Below are 15,958 nucleotides of genomic sequence, written 5' to 3'. Positions count from 1 at the left end.
GGAGAGTGGAGTCTGGGATGGAATAGCGAATATCATGAAATGAAATGAAAGGAACTTGTAAAGCGCAGGAATACCCTGAGTCGGTCTCCTGCACTAAAAAAGCCCACTAGCCATGTGAGAGAGATAATACGAAAGAAAAGGGCAATCTGTCTATTGTGTGAAAAGCCATGTCTAAATAGATTTTTTAAAGCACGTGTGGCATTTTGAGAACTTCATTCCAGGGGATAAGAGTTTCAACGTTTGGTCATTAGATAACAGAAATCCCTCCTCCAGATCCCCCCCCCAGTTTCACTCTCGGTAAAACCGAATTTTTCAAGTCAGCTGATCTAAGATGACTCTTAGGAATATACCAATGGAATCTCAACACTATAAATGTAGGTCCTGAATTATCTGTGTTTCCCTTACCTGTCAGAAGCCCATGGAGATCGCTTTTGCAAGCAGAGTGAGCATGACAAAAATGTGCACTTGCCTGCAGGAGCAGGTTACTGGCAATTGCTAATCCGAGTCACACAAGACCAGTCCCTGGAGTCTGAAGCCCCCTGAGGAATCGTGATTTTGCATGCAGGATTTGGGAGGTGGAAGTCTCTAGCCTTGAAAAATCTGTAGTCTCCCACCTGAATCGGGAGGGTTGCATGTATGCTTTGTATGGAGGAACAGGAATAAAAGCAAAGATTTTTCTAAGAATCCTAAGGCTGAAACAGGAGTCCTTGCTTGACTTGCATGATTAGAAAAGGCCAATGATAACTATGTTTTTTCCTTCCTACTTCCTCTCTCCTTTGCACCTTTTTCTCTTCTTCTTCCTCCTTTTCTCCTTTCTCCCTTTTCTTTTCTTTCTTCTCCTCTTCTACGTTAAAATTCACCAAAATGCTCTTTTCACTATGTATAGTTTTCTTTTCTATGATATTATGTTATTTTGCTTTTGTTTTATATTCCAAGTTGTCAATTTTTCCTATTATTGCTAATATTTTGTACTGATGTTTTACATTGTTTTTACAACCTTAATAAAGAATCTTAAACTCAAAAAAGAAAAGGCCAATGAATCATCAAATAACACTCCTTAATTCCTAACCGATTTAACTGGTGTAGGTAAGGTACCCAGTTGGATGGGCCACCAGGAGTTGGACCATACAGTCGAGTCTTTGCCAAATAGTAGGACCTCAGACGTTTCCTTGTTCAACTTCAGACAGTTGGAGTTCATCGCCAAGGAGGAAAGGTCCTCGCAAGAAATGGGTAGACAAAGTTGGGTAGGCAAGCAAGCAGCACATTATAAGATACGAAACTCGTGATAACGACATTGAGATAAAAAAATTACAAACACCTGAATAAAATCATACTACTATATAAGTCATCTTTAGCTCGATGTAGAATTAAATGGTACACATGATAAAGCCAAAAGCTTTATAAAAATTGAAGTTTTTATTAACTCGTGCTTCGTATTTAAAACACGATAATCACGCGTTTAATTATCAGACCATTGATGCCTATAATAAAGGAAGAGCACATAAATCCATGAGCTGGTATGTGTGCAGTTTTCAATGCCAATGACTTTTAGTTGTTTCTTTATCCGGTGCCAATGTTACGCTGACATTAATTGTGCTTAATTACATTTTAAATGGTCAGTGGGTAGGTCCAAGGAGGAGGTGGCACAGCCGGTGGAGGCGGGAGCAGCAGTGGCTTCCCGGCATGCAACGATTCGATGACAGTTGGATTCAGCACTGCGGACAGTTCCGGCTCCTCTGCCAGTACTTAAGATGGCGCCCTGGCTGGGGCCGCTCGCGCTTGCCCTCCTTCCGCGCACGCGCGCCGCGCTGGCCAATAGGCACTGGCGTCAGCGCGGGAGTGGGCGGAGCCGACGGCTGCGGGGGCGGGGCCGCCGCCGGGAGCCATGTTGGTGCTGGAGGAGAGCGGGGCTCGGAGGAGGAGCGGCGCGGGCAGAGGCTGCAGCCTGTGAGGCGGGGACGGGCCGTGTCCATGGTTGGTGCGGAGGCTGGCAGAGGCGCCGGAGCAGCAGGGTAGGGCCGGGGTGGGGAGGGGGGAAGGCAGGCGACCATGGGACCCAGCCTGCCCGCCCGGCTCCCGCTGCTGCTCGTCCTGCTCAGCCCTTTGTTCACTGTCAGCCTGGGGGGGCAGGGGTGGGGGAGCGGGGCGGGGGGGCCCGTGGAGGTTCAGGAGGCCGTGGGGGGCTTGAGTAAAGGGGGAGGGCGGGGGGCCCTGGGTGCCAAGAGAGCGGGGCACTCCATGGGGGGTGAGGAGGCCCAGGGGCCAGCCAGTGTCAGGGGACCCCTGGGTGCTGGGCTGGGAGAGTGGTCGGTGGATGATCAGGGGGGCCTGGTAGTCAAAGGAGCAATGGAGTCATTGGAATCAAAGGGGCCCATTGGCCACCAGCAGCTGGTCGATGCCCAGGGGCAGGTGGGTGAAGGTATGGTAGGTGCCCAGAGGTTCGTGGCTGCAGATTGGGCAGAGGGACCTCTGGGTGTCTGGGAATTAGGGTATGAGGGGGATACTGTGGGTTATGAGGGAGCAGGGGAATCCCAAGCCCTTGGGGAAGATGAAGGTCCCAAGACTGCCCTTGGATTTGGGGATGAGGAGAGCTCCACTGGTAAGAAGAATGTGGAGGCATCCATGAGTGAGGAGGGTTCAACATCTATTGAAAAGACAGGGTTCTCCGTGAATCAGGCGGGCTTGGGTGCTGAAAAAAACATAGGAGCTCACCAGTCCCTGGGTACTGAAGGGTCTGGGAGTACTAGGGGTTTCTTGGTTTCTCTTCCACCAGTGGGTATGGGGTATTCCCCGGGTGATTCTACTGTGTCCAGGAATTCTAAGGGGGCAGCTGGCATTATTGGGGCAAGGCTTAAAAACACCAGGTTCCTGTGCCCTCCCAGGCATAAGGCAGACACCCTGCAGCAAAAGAGCAGTCATAGTATACCAGTGGGCGCGTGGCCTACCCTGGAGAGCAGCAAGACCATCAAAGACATTTGTAGCGTCCTTCAAGCCCAGAGCACCCTGACAGTTTCCCCCCTTTGCAAATGTGCTTCTTGTGTGAGTTCATGTACCGAGGCCTTGGCGATGGGGAGCCACGGATTGAGAATGAAACTCTGCCAGGCAATGTACTTTGGAAGGAGCATACATCAGAAGCCACTCTGGATCTCCTGTCTGTGCTGCTTACACCACCAACTGACCCTGGCAAAGCAGAGAGATCCACTGAGGACTACAGAATTTCCCCCCATGGGTGGATTTGTGTCTCCATCCAAGACTAAGCAAAATGGCCGAATGGGCAGGCGCCTCGACGGGGGTATGAGGGGCTGCTTCTGTTGGCACTGGACTGTAAACTCACGTGTAATGTCTTCAGAACCCAGGGAAGGGCGGGCACCGTCATCCAGCTGCTGCCTTGAAGTTGATCTGGAGAACCTTGTTTCCGAGTACTGTAAACCTACCACTGCCGGTCTGACTGATCGTTTCATGGCGCCTAGCAATAACAACCGAAATTGGACATTATTTCCCATTCTGGTGATGCAGCGGGTTGGCACTGAGCGCCCCTCGTCGGATTCTGGCAGGTTCAATTGCAAACGCAGCCGTCTGCTTCGGAGAGGAAGCCCCGACTGCACAACCGTCTTCCTTGCACCCTGTGTGTCTTATCGTTGCCCACCTGAAGATGGAGAAAACGGGGGTGAGGGGGTTCAGAGGGAAACTGAGAAAAAATGCCAAATGCCTGGGAGGAGAGATTTTGCTAGCATTTTTTCAGTCTGTAATCTGAACAGCAGTTGCATCCGATGTGAATGTTGCAGCCAGTGCGAAGCGTGTTGGGAAACAGCTTTGCACGGAGGCGTTGGCTGCTGTCACTCTGGTATCGACAGGGGGAGGCGGAGATGTGCCAGGAACGGGGATCCCACCGGGGCTTGCCTGATCCATACTGCTCACGTCGGCTGCCGAAGGCGAAGCGCTGCCTCCTGGGACTCGTGTCGAAGTGTGAAGCGCCGTGTAATGCAGTGTATGAAGCGGTGTGAAGGGAAACCCCCTGGTTCCGTGGGCGTGTGCATCTGTACCCTTTACGTGGTGGGCTTCAGCCATGCAGGGGTATGGGCCTGGCCTGTCCTACAGGTGAACCCCCAGCTCACCCCTGCATCCCAGGCTTCCTCTGGATACAAGAGCCTGCACTGCCCCTGCTTTTCGGGCGGGGCTGTGCATTTGGGTGGATGTGTGCCCTTTATTCACTGCCCTGAAGAGGGCTGGGTCTCATTAGAAGCCAATCAACATTGTAACCTCTTGCTGGGTGGGTGTATGAAGCCCCCGGCTGCTGTAGACTCCAGAGGGCAGGCTGGGGAGGGCAGGCAGGCGGATGCCGCTTCAGCACCGGCCTCGGGGACAGCTGCACGGCTGGAGCCAGACCCGGGAGCCCAGCACTACCTCTTGCTTTGTGTTTGTAACTCGCCCACCGGCTGTTTGGCATGCAGTTTCCCTGGAATGGAGATCGCGAAGCATTTAGGCATCGATTTATGCTCTCATCTGCAATTACAGCCCAGCGGAGCCGTCCCGGGCGAGCCATTCCCTTCAAGCCATCATTCACGCTCGCAGGGTGTCGGGGAGAAGAGCAGAGGGGGGAGATGGCAGAGGGGACCCCGGCCATTGATAAGGACACGCCGAGCAGCCAATCGCCACCCCCATTTCCCCCAGTATAATTACCAGGTCCAGGTGGCGGAGAACCAGCCTCCTGGGACCCCAGTTCTAACCATAGCGGCCCAGGACGCCGACCCGGGGGACGGGGGCAGGCTTTTCTACTCCATGGATGCCCTGATGAACAGCAAGTCCCTGGAGCTCTTCACCATAGACTCCGGGACGGGCCTGATCTCCACTGTGGAGATCCTGGACAGGGAGAACATGGACCTCCATTATTTCAGGGTGACCGCCGTGGACCATGGGGTGCCTCGCCTTTCGGCCACCACCATGGTGGCCATAACAGTGGCAGACAGAAATGACCACAGCCCTGTCTTTGAACAAGCTGAGTACAGGGAAGCCATCCGGGAAAATGTGGAGGAAGGGTACCCCATTTTACAGCTGAGGGCCACTGATGGCGACGCGCCAGCCAACGCCAACCTCAGATACCGCTTTGTGAACGAGCAAGCGGCGCACTCTGTCTTTGAGATCGATTCTAGATCAGGTCTGATCACCACCAGTGGTCAGGTGGACAGGGAGGTCATGGAGAAGTATTCTTTAATCGTGGAGGCCAGTGACCAGGGCAAGGAGCCGGGCCCACGGTCTGCCACCAGTAAAGTCTACATCACTGTGTTAGACGAGAATGACAACGCGCCCCAGTTTAGCGAGAAGAGGTACATTGTGCAGGTGAGGGAGGACATCCGACCCCACACAGAAATACTGAGAGTAACTGCCACAGATGTGGACAAAGACAACAACGCTCTAGTGCACTATAACATCATCAGTGGGAACAGTAGGGGCCAGTTCTCCATCGACAGCATTACTGGGGAGATCCAGGTGGTGGCCCCGTTAGACTTCGAAGTGGAAAGAGAGTATACCCTCAGAGTGCGTGCTCAGGATGCGGGGCGCCCTCCCCAGTCTAACAACACTGGCATGATCAGCATCCAGGTGGTGGACATCAATGACCACGCGCCTATCTTTGTCAGCACCCCCTTCCAGGTGTCTGTGCTCGAGAACGCCCCGTTGGGTCACTCTGTCATCCACATCCAGGCCGTGGATGCAGACTTTGGGGAGAATGCACGCATGGAGTACAAGCTCAGCGGCGTGGCTGCAAACATCCCGTTTGTCATCAACAGCGCCACGGGCTGGATCACTGTAAGCGGGGTCCTGGACAGGGAAACGGTGGAGCACTACTTCTTTGGTGTCGAAGCCCGTGATCATGGCAGTCCAGCACTGTCCGCTTCAGCCAGTGTCACGATCACAGTCATGGATGTCAATGACAACCGCCCAGAATTTACCCAAAAGGATTATCACATCCGGTTAAATGAAGATGCTGTGGTTGGGACCAACGTCCTGAGTGTAACTGCAGTTGACAAGGATGTCAACAGTGCTATTAGCTACCAGATCACCGGGGGCAATGTCCGCAACCGCTTTGCTATAAGCACCCAGGGTGGCGGCGGGCTCATAACTTTATCCTTGCCCTTGGATTACAAGCAAGAGAGGCGGTATGTGCTGACAGTGACCGCCTCTGACCGTACACTCCATGACAACTGCTATGTGCACATTAACATTACTGATGCCAACACTCACCGCCCTGTTTTCCAAAGCGCTCACTACTCTGTCAATGTCAATGAGGACCGGCCGATTGGCAGCACCGTGGTTATGATCAGTGCAACTGACGAGGATGTGGGAGAAAATGCAAGGATCACGTACCACTTGGAAGACAACATACCTCAGTTTCGAATAGATGCGGACTCTGGGGCCATCACGCTCCATGCTCCGATAGACTACGAGGGACAGATGACCTACACACTTGCCATCACAGCCAAAGATAATGGCATTCCTCAAAAGTCTGACACCACTTACGTTGAAATCATGGTCAACGACGTGAATGACAATGCCCCACAGTTTGTCAGTGCTCATTATCAAGGAACTGTCTCGGAAGATGCGCTTCCTTTCACCAGTGTCCTGCAGATCTCTGCCACCGATCGAGATGCACATGCCAATGGGAGAGTCCAGTACACATTTCAAAATGGAGAGGATGGGGATGGGGACTTCACCATTGAGCCAACCTCGGGGATCGTCCGCACAGTTCGTAAGCTGGACCGAGAGACTGTTCCTGTCTATGAGTTGACCGCCTATGCTGTTGACCGAGGCATCCCACCGCAAAAAACTCCAGTCCGTATTCAAGTCACTGTCCAGGATGTGAATGACAATGCCCCAATCTTTCCAGCAGAGGAATTTGAGGTGTATGTGAGAGAGAACAGCATTGTGGGCTCAGTGGTGGCCAAGGTCACAGCCACCGACCCCGACCAAGGGCCCAACGCACAGATTATGTATCAGATCGTGGAAGGCAACATTCCAGAGAACTTTCAGATGGACATTTTCACTGGAGAACTGACATCCCTCATTGACCTGGATTACGAGGGAAAGGCCGAGTATGTGATTGTTGTGCAGGCCACTTCTGCCCCTCTCGTGAGCCGGGCAACGGTCCACATCAAGCTGGTTGACCAGAACGACAACAGCCCCGTGCTTAAGAACTTCCAGATCCTCTTCAACAACTATATCTCAAACAGCTCCAACACCTTCCCCTCTGGAGTGATCGGCAAGATTCCTGCCTATGACCCGGATGTGTCTGACCGGTTGTTCTACACCTTTGAACGTGGGAATGAGCTCAACCTGCTCATCGTCAATCAGACAAGCGGGGAGCTGAGGTTGAGCCGGAAACTGGACAACAACCGTCCCCTGGTTGCGTCCATGCTGGTGACTGTCACTGGTAAGTCACTCTGTTTACATTTTTCAATGCTCACTGTTATCATTCAAGACTGTTAGTATGCTGGGGAGGGGGAGTTTAAACTTGACCCTCCACCATCAAACACAGAGACATCCTGGAATATTGCAAATGTATGATTGCTTGAAGAGAGCTATGCTTTTTGTTCCAGTGGATGGTTTCCTTTAGTAGGACGTGAGAAATCACAATATTGCATGTATGAGTCACCAGAAATGTTCCATTTAACACAATAATCTGTAAAGTGACTCTTGGAATTGTTATTTTATTAAAAAATATGTGTGCATAATAAATATGTTCTTTAATGCATCCCTAAATAGGACACCAACAATGTCCGTTTTGACCTCCTTTCCCTTTGGGTCACGTGTTATGGATCCTGCTTTGAATATTTATAGCATCTTATTTTTGCGCTTTGATGCGCTCTGATTTGTATGTTGGTGTAGTTGACATGCACGTTTTTGGAATAGGTTGTTGTCCAGGTGGGCCTGCTCCTCCTCCAGGCTTGGTCTTCAGCATCTTATAAGTCAGTGTCTTGATTCTCGTCACCTTCCGTTTGTGGTAGTTCACCTGCACTAGCAAACGAGCCCTTTCTTCTGACGTCATGTCATTCAGGGCGCTCTATTGCAAGCGTGGGTCTTACACTGCAATGGCCCCAAGGATTCTGGGAGCTCCCGCGCTTCACTCAGTTGAACAAGTGTAACGCTGCAGGAATCCAAAGGGGCCTGGCCCTCTACCTCCCAAGGAAGTGGGGAGACTTTGTGGCTTGGACACGGTTTGTGTTTCTCCTCGGTACTATGTTGGATTTACTGGTATTAAGGTGAAGTCAAGTTGGAACGTATGTTGTGGGGTTGAGTCGGGCGCCTTATCTTACTTCTTGTGTTTTACTTGCATTTGCCAGGTTGTGTCCTCGGCACTGTTGGCCAAGATCACTCACTCCGTTTTCCATGAAAGGCAGTTTTCATTAAAGAAATCAATCCCTTCGAAATAAACTGCACAAGGATATCGAAGCTGTAAAAAGAACACTCTTCTGAAGTTATGTTATTGGTCAATTCTAAGATTTACAAACAGCAGCGGAAAAAGTCCCTATTAGAATTGCTTTCCAATATACCTTAGTAAAAAATTGCCTTAAAAAATTAAATTGTAAATGTAAATGTAAATGTAGTTGAGCTTATATAGCGCACAGCTACCCGCAGTGGGTGTCCCGGCGCTTGCTTAGGGAACCCGTCCTGATATTCCCCTGTGTGATAGCCCCAGCAGGGTATCCACAAGGTGAAAGTCAGGCATCCCGCCGCGAGGGGCCATTGTGGAGATTAAGCAAGCTAATGCCCAGAGTCGCAGAGTGTGAACCCGTGAGTCGAGGAGGCACCGGATCGAGAATTATCGAGTCCGTGGAATTTTTAGCCCAAGACCTGCCGAGGCGGGGAATTGAACCCTGGTCCAGGACCGATCTCAGCTTCCGGGTCTGCCGCCTCTATTAGTCTTGGATTATGTGGCATCCTCTTGTCTATGCTAGGATTCGTTTTTAAATGACGTAGCTCGCAGGTCAGCCAGCCTCCAAATAACAGAGATATTCTGTTCACACCGTGGACTCTCATTGTGTCTTTTTACCTCCTTGTTTATAACTTCTCACTTTTGTGAAGATCAGATTTGTACCCATGCACGTCCCGTTGGACCGAGGTTCTCCCCCAATGCTCCTGTCTCTCATCCTTTTGACCCCAAGAGACAATGTTGTGAGAGGGGCGCACATTCCCTCCGATGATTGCTTCCTGCTACTTGATATGCAGAGCCTATTTGTAGGAACATACCTTAGAACAGGGCATCTGCGTATTCCTCTGACACCGCTGAACCCACTCGTTTGTGCCCTGGAAGCTTTCCATAATTCATGAGCTCTCACAGAAGCTCGTCTGCTGCGGAGAACCTACCACAGGCTCATTAGCGGGAGTGAGAGGAGCTGAAGTAAGTCCCCTGCCCCCCCATACAGAGGGTGGGTGTGCCCCACTGGTAGGACAACATGTGTTCGGCGCAGATCTGTAGGGCTGGAGCTGCAGCGCGCAGCCAGATTAGGGCTCTTCAGGGGTTAATTGTATCTGCAGGGCATGTTGGCAAAGCATGTCTAGGCCCAGCCGTGACCAAATATGGGAAGAACTCTCTCCCGCTTTGGATAGATTGCATTTGTGTAAGACATTGTTTCTGAAATATTCCACCCTGGAAAAAGTCAATCAATTCCGTTGGCAAAGGTCTTACTTCAAAATGCGCCCCAGCAGCACGACGCCTTTCAGCGGCGTTATTGCGATGGAAGCTGGACACAGAGAGCTAAAAGGCTTAGCTTTTATAGAAGCATAACGCATTGGAGCGGGCTTTATGAGGGGATTAGCTCCTCAGTTATAAGATTTACCATGCAAGGTGAGTTGTGTAATTGGCTAGTATTTATATTTAATTCTTGGTTGGCAACTATATATATATATATATATATATATATATATATATATATATATATATACATACATATACATACACACACATCTATTACCACTAAACAGATTAGAAGGAATACCCACTGGTCTTGTGTCTCATTTATTGCACCATTAGTAAGTCAACAGCTTAACAAATAGGGTCCACACGTTTCGGCATGACGTCCTGATGAAGGTTGTGCTCAAGGCGTCTTCTCGAAATCCATGGATCCTGTGTAGGCTGTTGACTTACTAATGGTGCAATAAATAACAGGGCACAAGACCTGTTGCTGTGGGTCCTTGCTGTTTGGAGGTAACAGCTGTTTTCTTTGCATGTTATTGGAGGGGTTTTCACTGTTTTGATATATATATATATATATATATATATATATATATATATATATATATATATATATATATATATATATATATATATATATATATATATATATATATATATACATATCTTTATGCCATACCAGTAGAGGAAGATGTGACCGAATAAGAAAAATGTTGCACAAGTGTGGTGAAAAAGGTCAGATCCTATGTTGTTACAACAGTACACGCTAACGAAGACTCAGTCTTTCCATAACAAAATAACTGGTCCCTTATTTGTGCCGCTCTGGGGTTAAATACCTTCATTTCTTATGTCTACTCTTGGAAAGCCAGCATGACATAAACCATACTTACAGCTCCTCAGAAAGCATTGTGGTATTTAACACCATTGACAAGGGCAGGCAGGGACAGCATGAGTCAGTCAAGGCCCCCCCACCCCCCCCCACGCTCAGCAGAGGGTATGAATAAATGGGACACAGGAGACCCAGGCCGCAGCTCCTCCCTGGTTTGATCCGACTCCAGCTGTGGGAAGGGAGGGTGTGACCTCAAGGGTTGTTGGGTTGGGTTTTCGTTGTCTTTATTCTCTCCTTGGTTTCTGGTGCTTGTTGGAGCCATGTATGTCTGCGGGTGGATATTGTTTTGGGTGGGGTGGTTTTCATGATACTGGACGCACTTCACGTTCGCCTCTAGATGTGTCTCTTGCGATGTGTGTTGTACTGTTCGTGGGGCCTCTTGGACTTTCAGCTGAAGCTGGTGTCCACTGCTTGTCAAGTGCCTCACAGCTGCCACAACTTTGCACTGTAGTTTGGAGGAAAGGGGGCTTTATTGTGACTTGTGGAATCCCTTGCTATATATATTTAAACCAGTGTATTTGCGTTTAGGACCATTTCTGATGAGCATAAGCCGTATTAAAGATGCTTACCTGTTCGAGCAGCCATTTTAGGAGGTTGCCTGCCTTGTTTGGAGGTAAAAATGTTTAGAATCCCTAGCAATGATATCTCATAAACAAAATGAAGCCCCTGTGGAGCTTTCAGAAAAAGCATCAGTGGTGGTTTTGAGGTGGATAAGAACACACTTACAGGAGCATAATATTGGGAAATGGTTTCTTGAATTGCTGGGAAAGATATTTTTCCATGCCTTAAATATAGTGCAAGAGCCCTGATAGGTCGGTGACTACGACAGCATCCGTCATGTGGTACACTTAGTACTTAATGTTCACCCCATGTGTGTGTGTGTGAGTGCGCGCACGCACCCTCTCATAAACTACAGGTGTCACCTGTTATCTCTGGTCTCTCACTAGGCTTTGTGGTACAGTTGTAGGTCATGGGCAGTTTCTTGGATATGTGTGTTTCCCAGTTGTACAGATATAATTTGCGATTCTCTATTTTGCAATTACATTTAAGGAATCGCAAATTGTGATTCCTTAAATGCGATGTAAAAAGCACCTAAATTGTGCAAATTTGGCATAAGAAATTGCAAATTACCACCAACTGACAGTTGGTGGTAATTTGCGAATTCTTTGAAAAGAGCACTTTTTTCTTTTTTCAAAGTGCTATGTGCCACACATACATGCTCTTAGGGCATGTATGTGCGGCACATGTGCACACATACATATTTCAGGGGGGCAACAGGGTGTCCTTTTGACACCCTGGCACCCTTGAAATTGCATTCTCAATTTACGATTCTCTAATTGCGAATCACAAATTGAGAATGTCTTCCCATACATTCCTATGGGCCTCCTAGCCCATGGGAATTAATAGGAAGGTATTCCTTAATTGCGATTCGCTATTTGCAAATCGCAATTAAGGATTTCCAAGGAATCGCAAAATATTTGCAATTTTTTTTACATCCCGTTCTGTGATTCTCTGTCTGCGTAACCACCTCGGTGCTGTGACGTGGAACTTGTAAATCCTGAAAACCAAACTTACAAGGGATGAGTACCTCAAACACATGTTCGATAACACTTCTTCTGATGACTTGAATAGCTACCGCCAGCTTCATTACTATGCACTGTGGGTGAAAGATTAGTTATAATTTCTACTTTACTTTTGTAGAATTGCTGGGTAACCATCAATGTTAATATCCTGCTGTTCCTGATTTAGCAATGCTTGTAAACATACAAGAACTCTAATACCTTATACTTGTGACTTTCATACATAGAATGAACAACAGAGTCCAGGCTAAGAATCCATCCTTTTCCGGCACAGGAGAACACTTAGTACATTCTCCACGCCCTAAAATAGAAAATAGAAAAAGGAATTCAGCTTAGGGTTGTTTGAGATTTTTCTGTATAGGGACGGATGCTAATTGATTCACACATTTTATACATTGTGTTTTTTAACGCTCACACTGTATATATTGTATTCACTTTACCACTTTGTCACTTTATGATCACTTATTCACCAATACGTCACATATTTGTCTTTTCAATTATGAACATGTCTATGTGACAGCCTTGCATATTCAAAACGATAAAAAGTATAATATACTAATCATGAAAATCAGATAATAATTCTCTTGGTGTGTTTCTTGTTACATATTTATTATGGAATGCTAAGAAATTGGTTACCCAACAGAACCATTTGTAGTACATTTCTTACATGTGGCAACATATGTGTACTTTTTCATACACAACATTTCGGCTCGCCCATATTTCTGGATCCATTCCTCCTTTTAAACTGCCTGTGGGGTAGCCGAATGGTAGTTGGGATTTTGTCTTCGCACCAACAATTGCAGTTTACTAATCTACCCGTTAACTTTGATATTCTAAGGGCAGTAAATCATGGGTTACAGCGGGCTCTTGTCTGCCTCTGGCAATAGGCCAACAACTTCCCCCTCCCCCCTCCCCCCTTATGCCAGGCTTGTCGTGGTATGAATTGGTCCCTACTTACAGACTGTGACGTTGAGACCATGGTAACGTGAGTGGATCTATTCCATGCCTTCGCTCCTTACTCATGCTGCCTTATTAATCTTTGCGAGAAAAAAAATCATCTCTTGCTCACTCCGCGAGGTGACCTGCACTCCTGCAGGTGATTACTCACCCCGCACCACTTCATGAGTCAAAACTGCCTCTAGACAAAATACCGATCTGTTACCAGAGTTATCTTGGCTGCTGGACGCACAAGGAAGTTCACATGCTTTTAAAGCAATAGTGATTTTTAAATACAGCGCCCCCAACCCCCAAGTCAGCGCCAGGTGCTGGGGGGTGTCCTGTATGTAAATACAGGTTTGCATACTGAACTGACCAGTAGGGAAATCTAGAGATTTCACAGTGGTCTTCTGACTTTGAATGGCTGGGAAGAAGTACCTGTCACATCCCCGTCTGTGGCTGACATGCCACTGACTGACTCTTTCTCAGCCCTGCCTGCTTTTCAGTCTGGATCAGCGAGATCCATTTTTTTAAGTTTAACGTTCTACCCCATTTTTGGTGACAATGCACTCCATGTCTAATTCCCTTTCCTCCTTTTGTCATTGAGACATGGATTAAATTACAGCATATTAATACACTCTACACCCTTTTTAGGTTTTGACTGGCCATGCGCTTTGCGCATGTGCCAAAAAACCTCTTGAGTTGTGTGTGTGGCTTTGGGTCGGCCCTCGTCATTGATTGGCTGGCTCCGTAAACGGAGCCTTGCCATTGGACGAGGGGCCTGTCCGTCAATGCCGGACCAGACACGGGGGCGTTCCTGAGATTCTTTGGCTTTTGCCGACGTCACGCGACGCCGGGAACGCCCCCGTGTCTGGTCCGGCATTGCCGGCACTTCTGCGTCTTCTGTTACTTCTGCAGTAACAGTGCAGGTGAGTGAACTGCCAAATTGCGAAAACACGCGTACTGATAGTGCTTGTCATCATCATTAATTCCAACATGACAGTCCCTTGTTTTCCAAACTCGCTCACGACAGCACCGTTGCTTTCCGGCGTGTTTTCACCAGCTCGACGTGTTTTTTCTTTTTAAAAATTGCCCTGTTGTTCTTCAGTGTTTCCTCGAAGTAGGCTGCCATTTGAACTTTACGGCCACCCCTTCACCAGTCACCATTCAGGGGAGATAGGCAGCGGAAACACGATCTGAAAACAGGAAACAGGCCGAGCAGAGGATGTGTCCTCGTGAAGGGCACCCGCGTGCACAGATACTGCGAGCTGGGACCAACAAAGACTTCTGTGCATGCGCAGTGCCCACCCCTCACCAGAATCAAAATACTTTTGTTTATCTGAAGTTTAAACACCAAGAGGAGCAAAGAGAATATCCCCCGGTGTGACCCGTGGCCCTCTTGTCTGGCCCCTGCCGCTCCGACCTTGTCTATTGATGGGCGGCCCCTCTTGTCTGGCCCGTGCCGCTCCGACCTTGTCTATTGGTGGGCGGCCTTCAGCATGCGGGGTAAAGCATTCTGACTGGATTTGACCAATGGCGGCGCTCGGCTCGTGCTGATCATGTTTTTAACAATCAGCCAAGTCTTATCTGACTTGTGTCAGACCGCACATTTACACGGCACGACACCAGAGCCCCCTTTAACCCCAACAATGTGCCGAACTAATGAGTTGTGATTCTGTGTCCGACAATGTATTCCAGCTGGGAGGCCCCTGAGGAAGGCCGAAGGAATGCACGGGCCTCGCAGAGTAAATGTTCTCAAAATCAAAGCCACTCGCTCGATTTACATCTCTCCCACCTCTCGTATTCAAATTCGTATTTACTGATCACACCTGCGGTATCCCGCTTTCTGCCTAATGCAACTGTAATCATTACCAGCCACTCTTCTGCGAAGGAGCCTATGCGCTCACATGTTTATCTAAATAATAGCACACTTTACCCCGCACATTTTTACTCCACGTGCCATTCCCCCGCAGTCTTTACACCGCAAAATCTTTTACAACGCAGGGCTTTACACCGCAAACTATTACAACGCATTCCCCATTACAACACAATTTACTGTTCTAACTCCGCTGTGGCATTGTAATGGACAATGCGTTGTAATAGTTTGTGGTGTAAAGCCCTGCGTTGTAAAAGATTTTGCGGTGTAAAAAAATGCGGGGTAATGGCACTGCGGAGTAACGCATGCGGGGTAAAGGATGTTTCCTGTATGAAAATGCTGCCTTACAGTTTTCCCAGTGAGTAGAATCAATGGATGTCTTTCAAATTACAAAAGTGAGGATGGTTTCCATTATATGATGATAGGGCACGTCCCAGAGCCGTACCTTTGAAAGTAACATTATTTCAGGCCCACACGAGGAAGTGACATCACTTCAGGGCTCCACGACTCGGGAGTGAACTCTGCAGTCTCTATACTGTTATGGCCAGGGTTCGCAGAGACATCCATATGCAACAGCTTTTTTAGGTCATACCTACTAGACAGCACATGCTCTGCTTGTTGAGAGACGTATTGTTAGCTTACAGTAGTCTTAGAGTCCGTCGTTTGCTTACCATTGATTGGCTTCATTGTTACTCTCGTTTGCTTGTTTACTTGCTTCCTGTTCTTATGTTCCTTCCTTCCTGGAGCGTAGTTTCTTTACAATCCTTTTGAACGGCTGCCTTGTATCCTTCCACTTCCCACATTAAGGGAACTACATTTTTCATTTCATTCACCATTGGAGCATGGGTGCATTACTGTGTCTTATCACTGTTTGCTTATTCAGACATACTTTTTTCATTTTGTTAAAGCATTCTGTGAGAGGGCATGTGTTTTCCAGCCATCTTCCAAGTGTGCTTCACTTCCCATTTCTGCACTGCTCTTGCTTGCCT

At 48.3% G+C, this 15,958-nt stretch overlaps 1 protein-coding gene across 1 annotated transcript in view; it reads left to right on the top strand.

Annotated features, from left to right (window-relative positions):
* Positions 1-2,049: 2,049 nt before the first annotated feature.
* Positions 2,050-15,958, top strand: part of CELSR3 (cadherin EGF LAG seven-pass G-type receptor 3) — a 690,139-nt gene continuing 676,230 nt past the window's right edge. Inside the window, exon 1 of the mRNA XM_086948740.1 lies at positions 2,050-7,426. Within this exon, the coding sequence (XP_086804866.1) occupies positions 2,050-7,426 (5,377 nt within the window). The remainder of the gene's footprint in view (positions 7,427-15,958) is intronic.

This window comes from Lissotriton vulgaris, unplaced genomic scaffold, assembly GCF_964263255.1.
Source record: "Lissotriton vulgaris unplaced genomic scaffold, aLisVul1.2 SCAFFOLD_410, whole genome shotgun sequence".
Lineage (NCBI taxonomy): Eukaryota > Metazoa > Chordata > Amphibia > Caudata > Salamandridae > Lissotriton > Lissotriton vulgaris.
The sequence above is the reverse complement of the archived record's forward strand: the minus strand, read 5'-3'. Positions and strand labels throughout refer to the sequence as shown.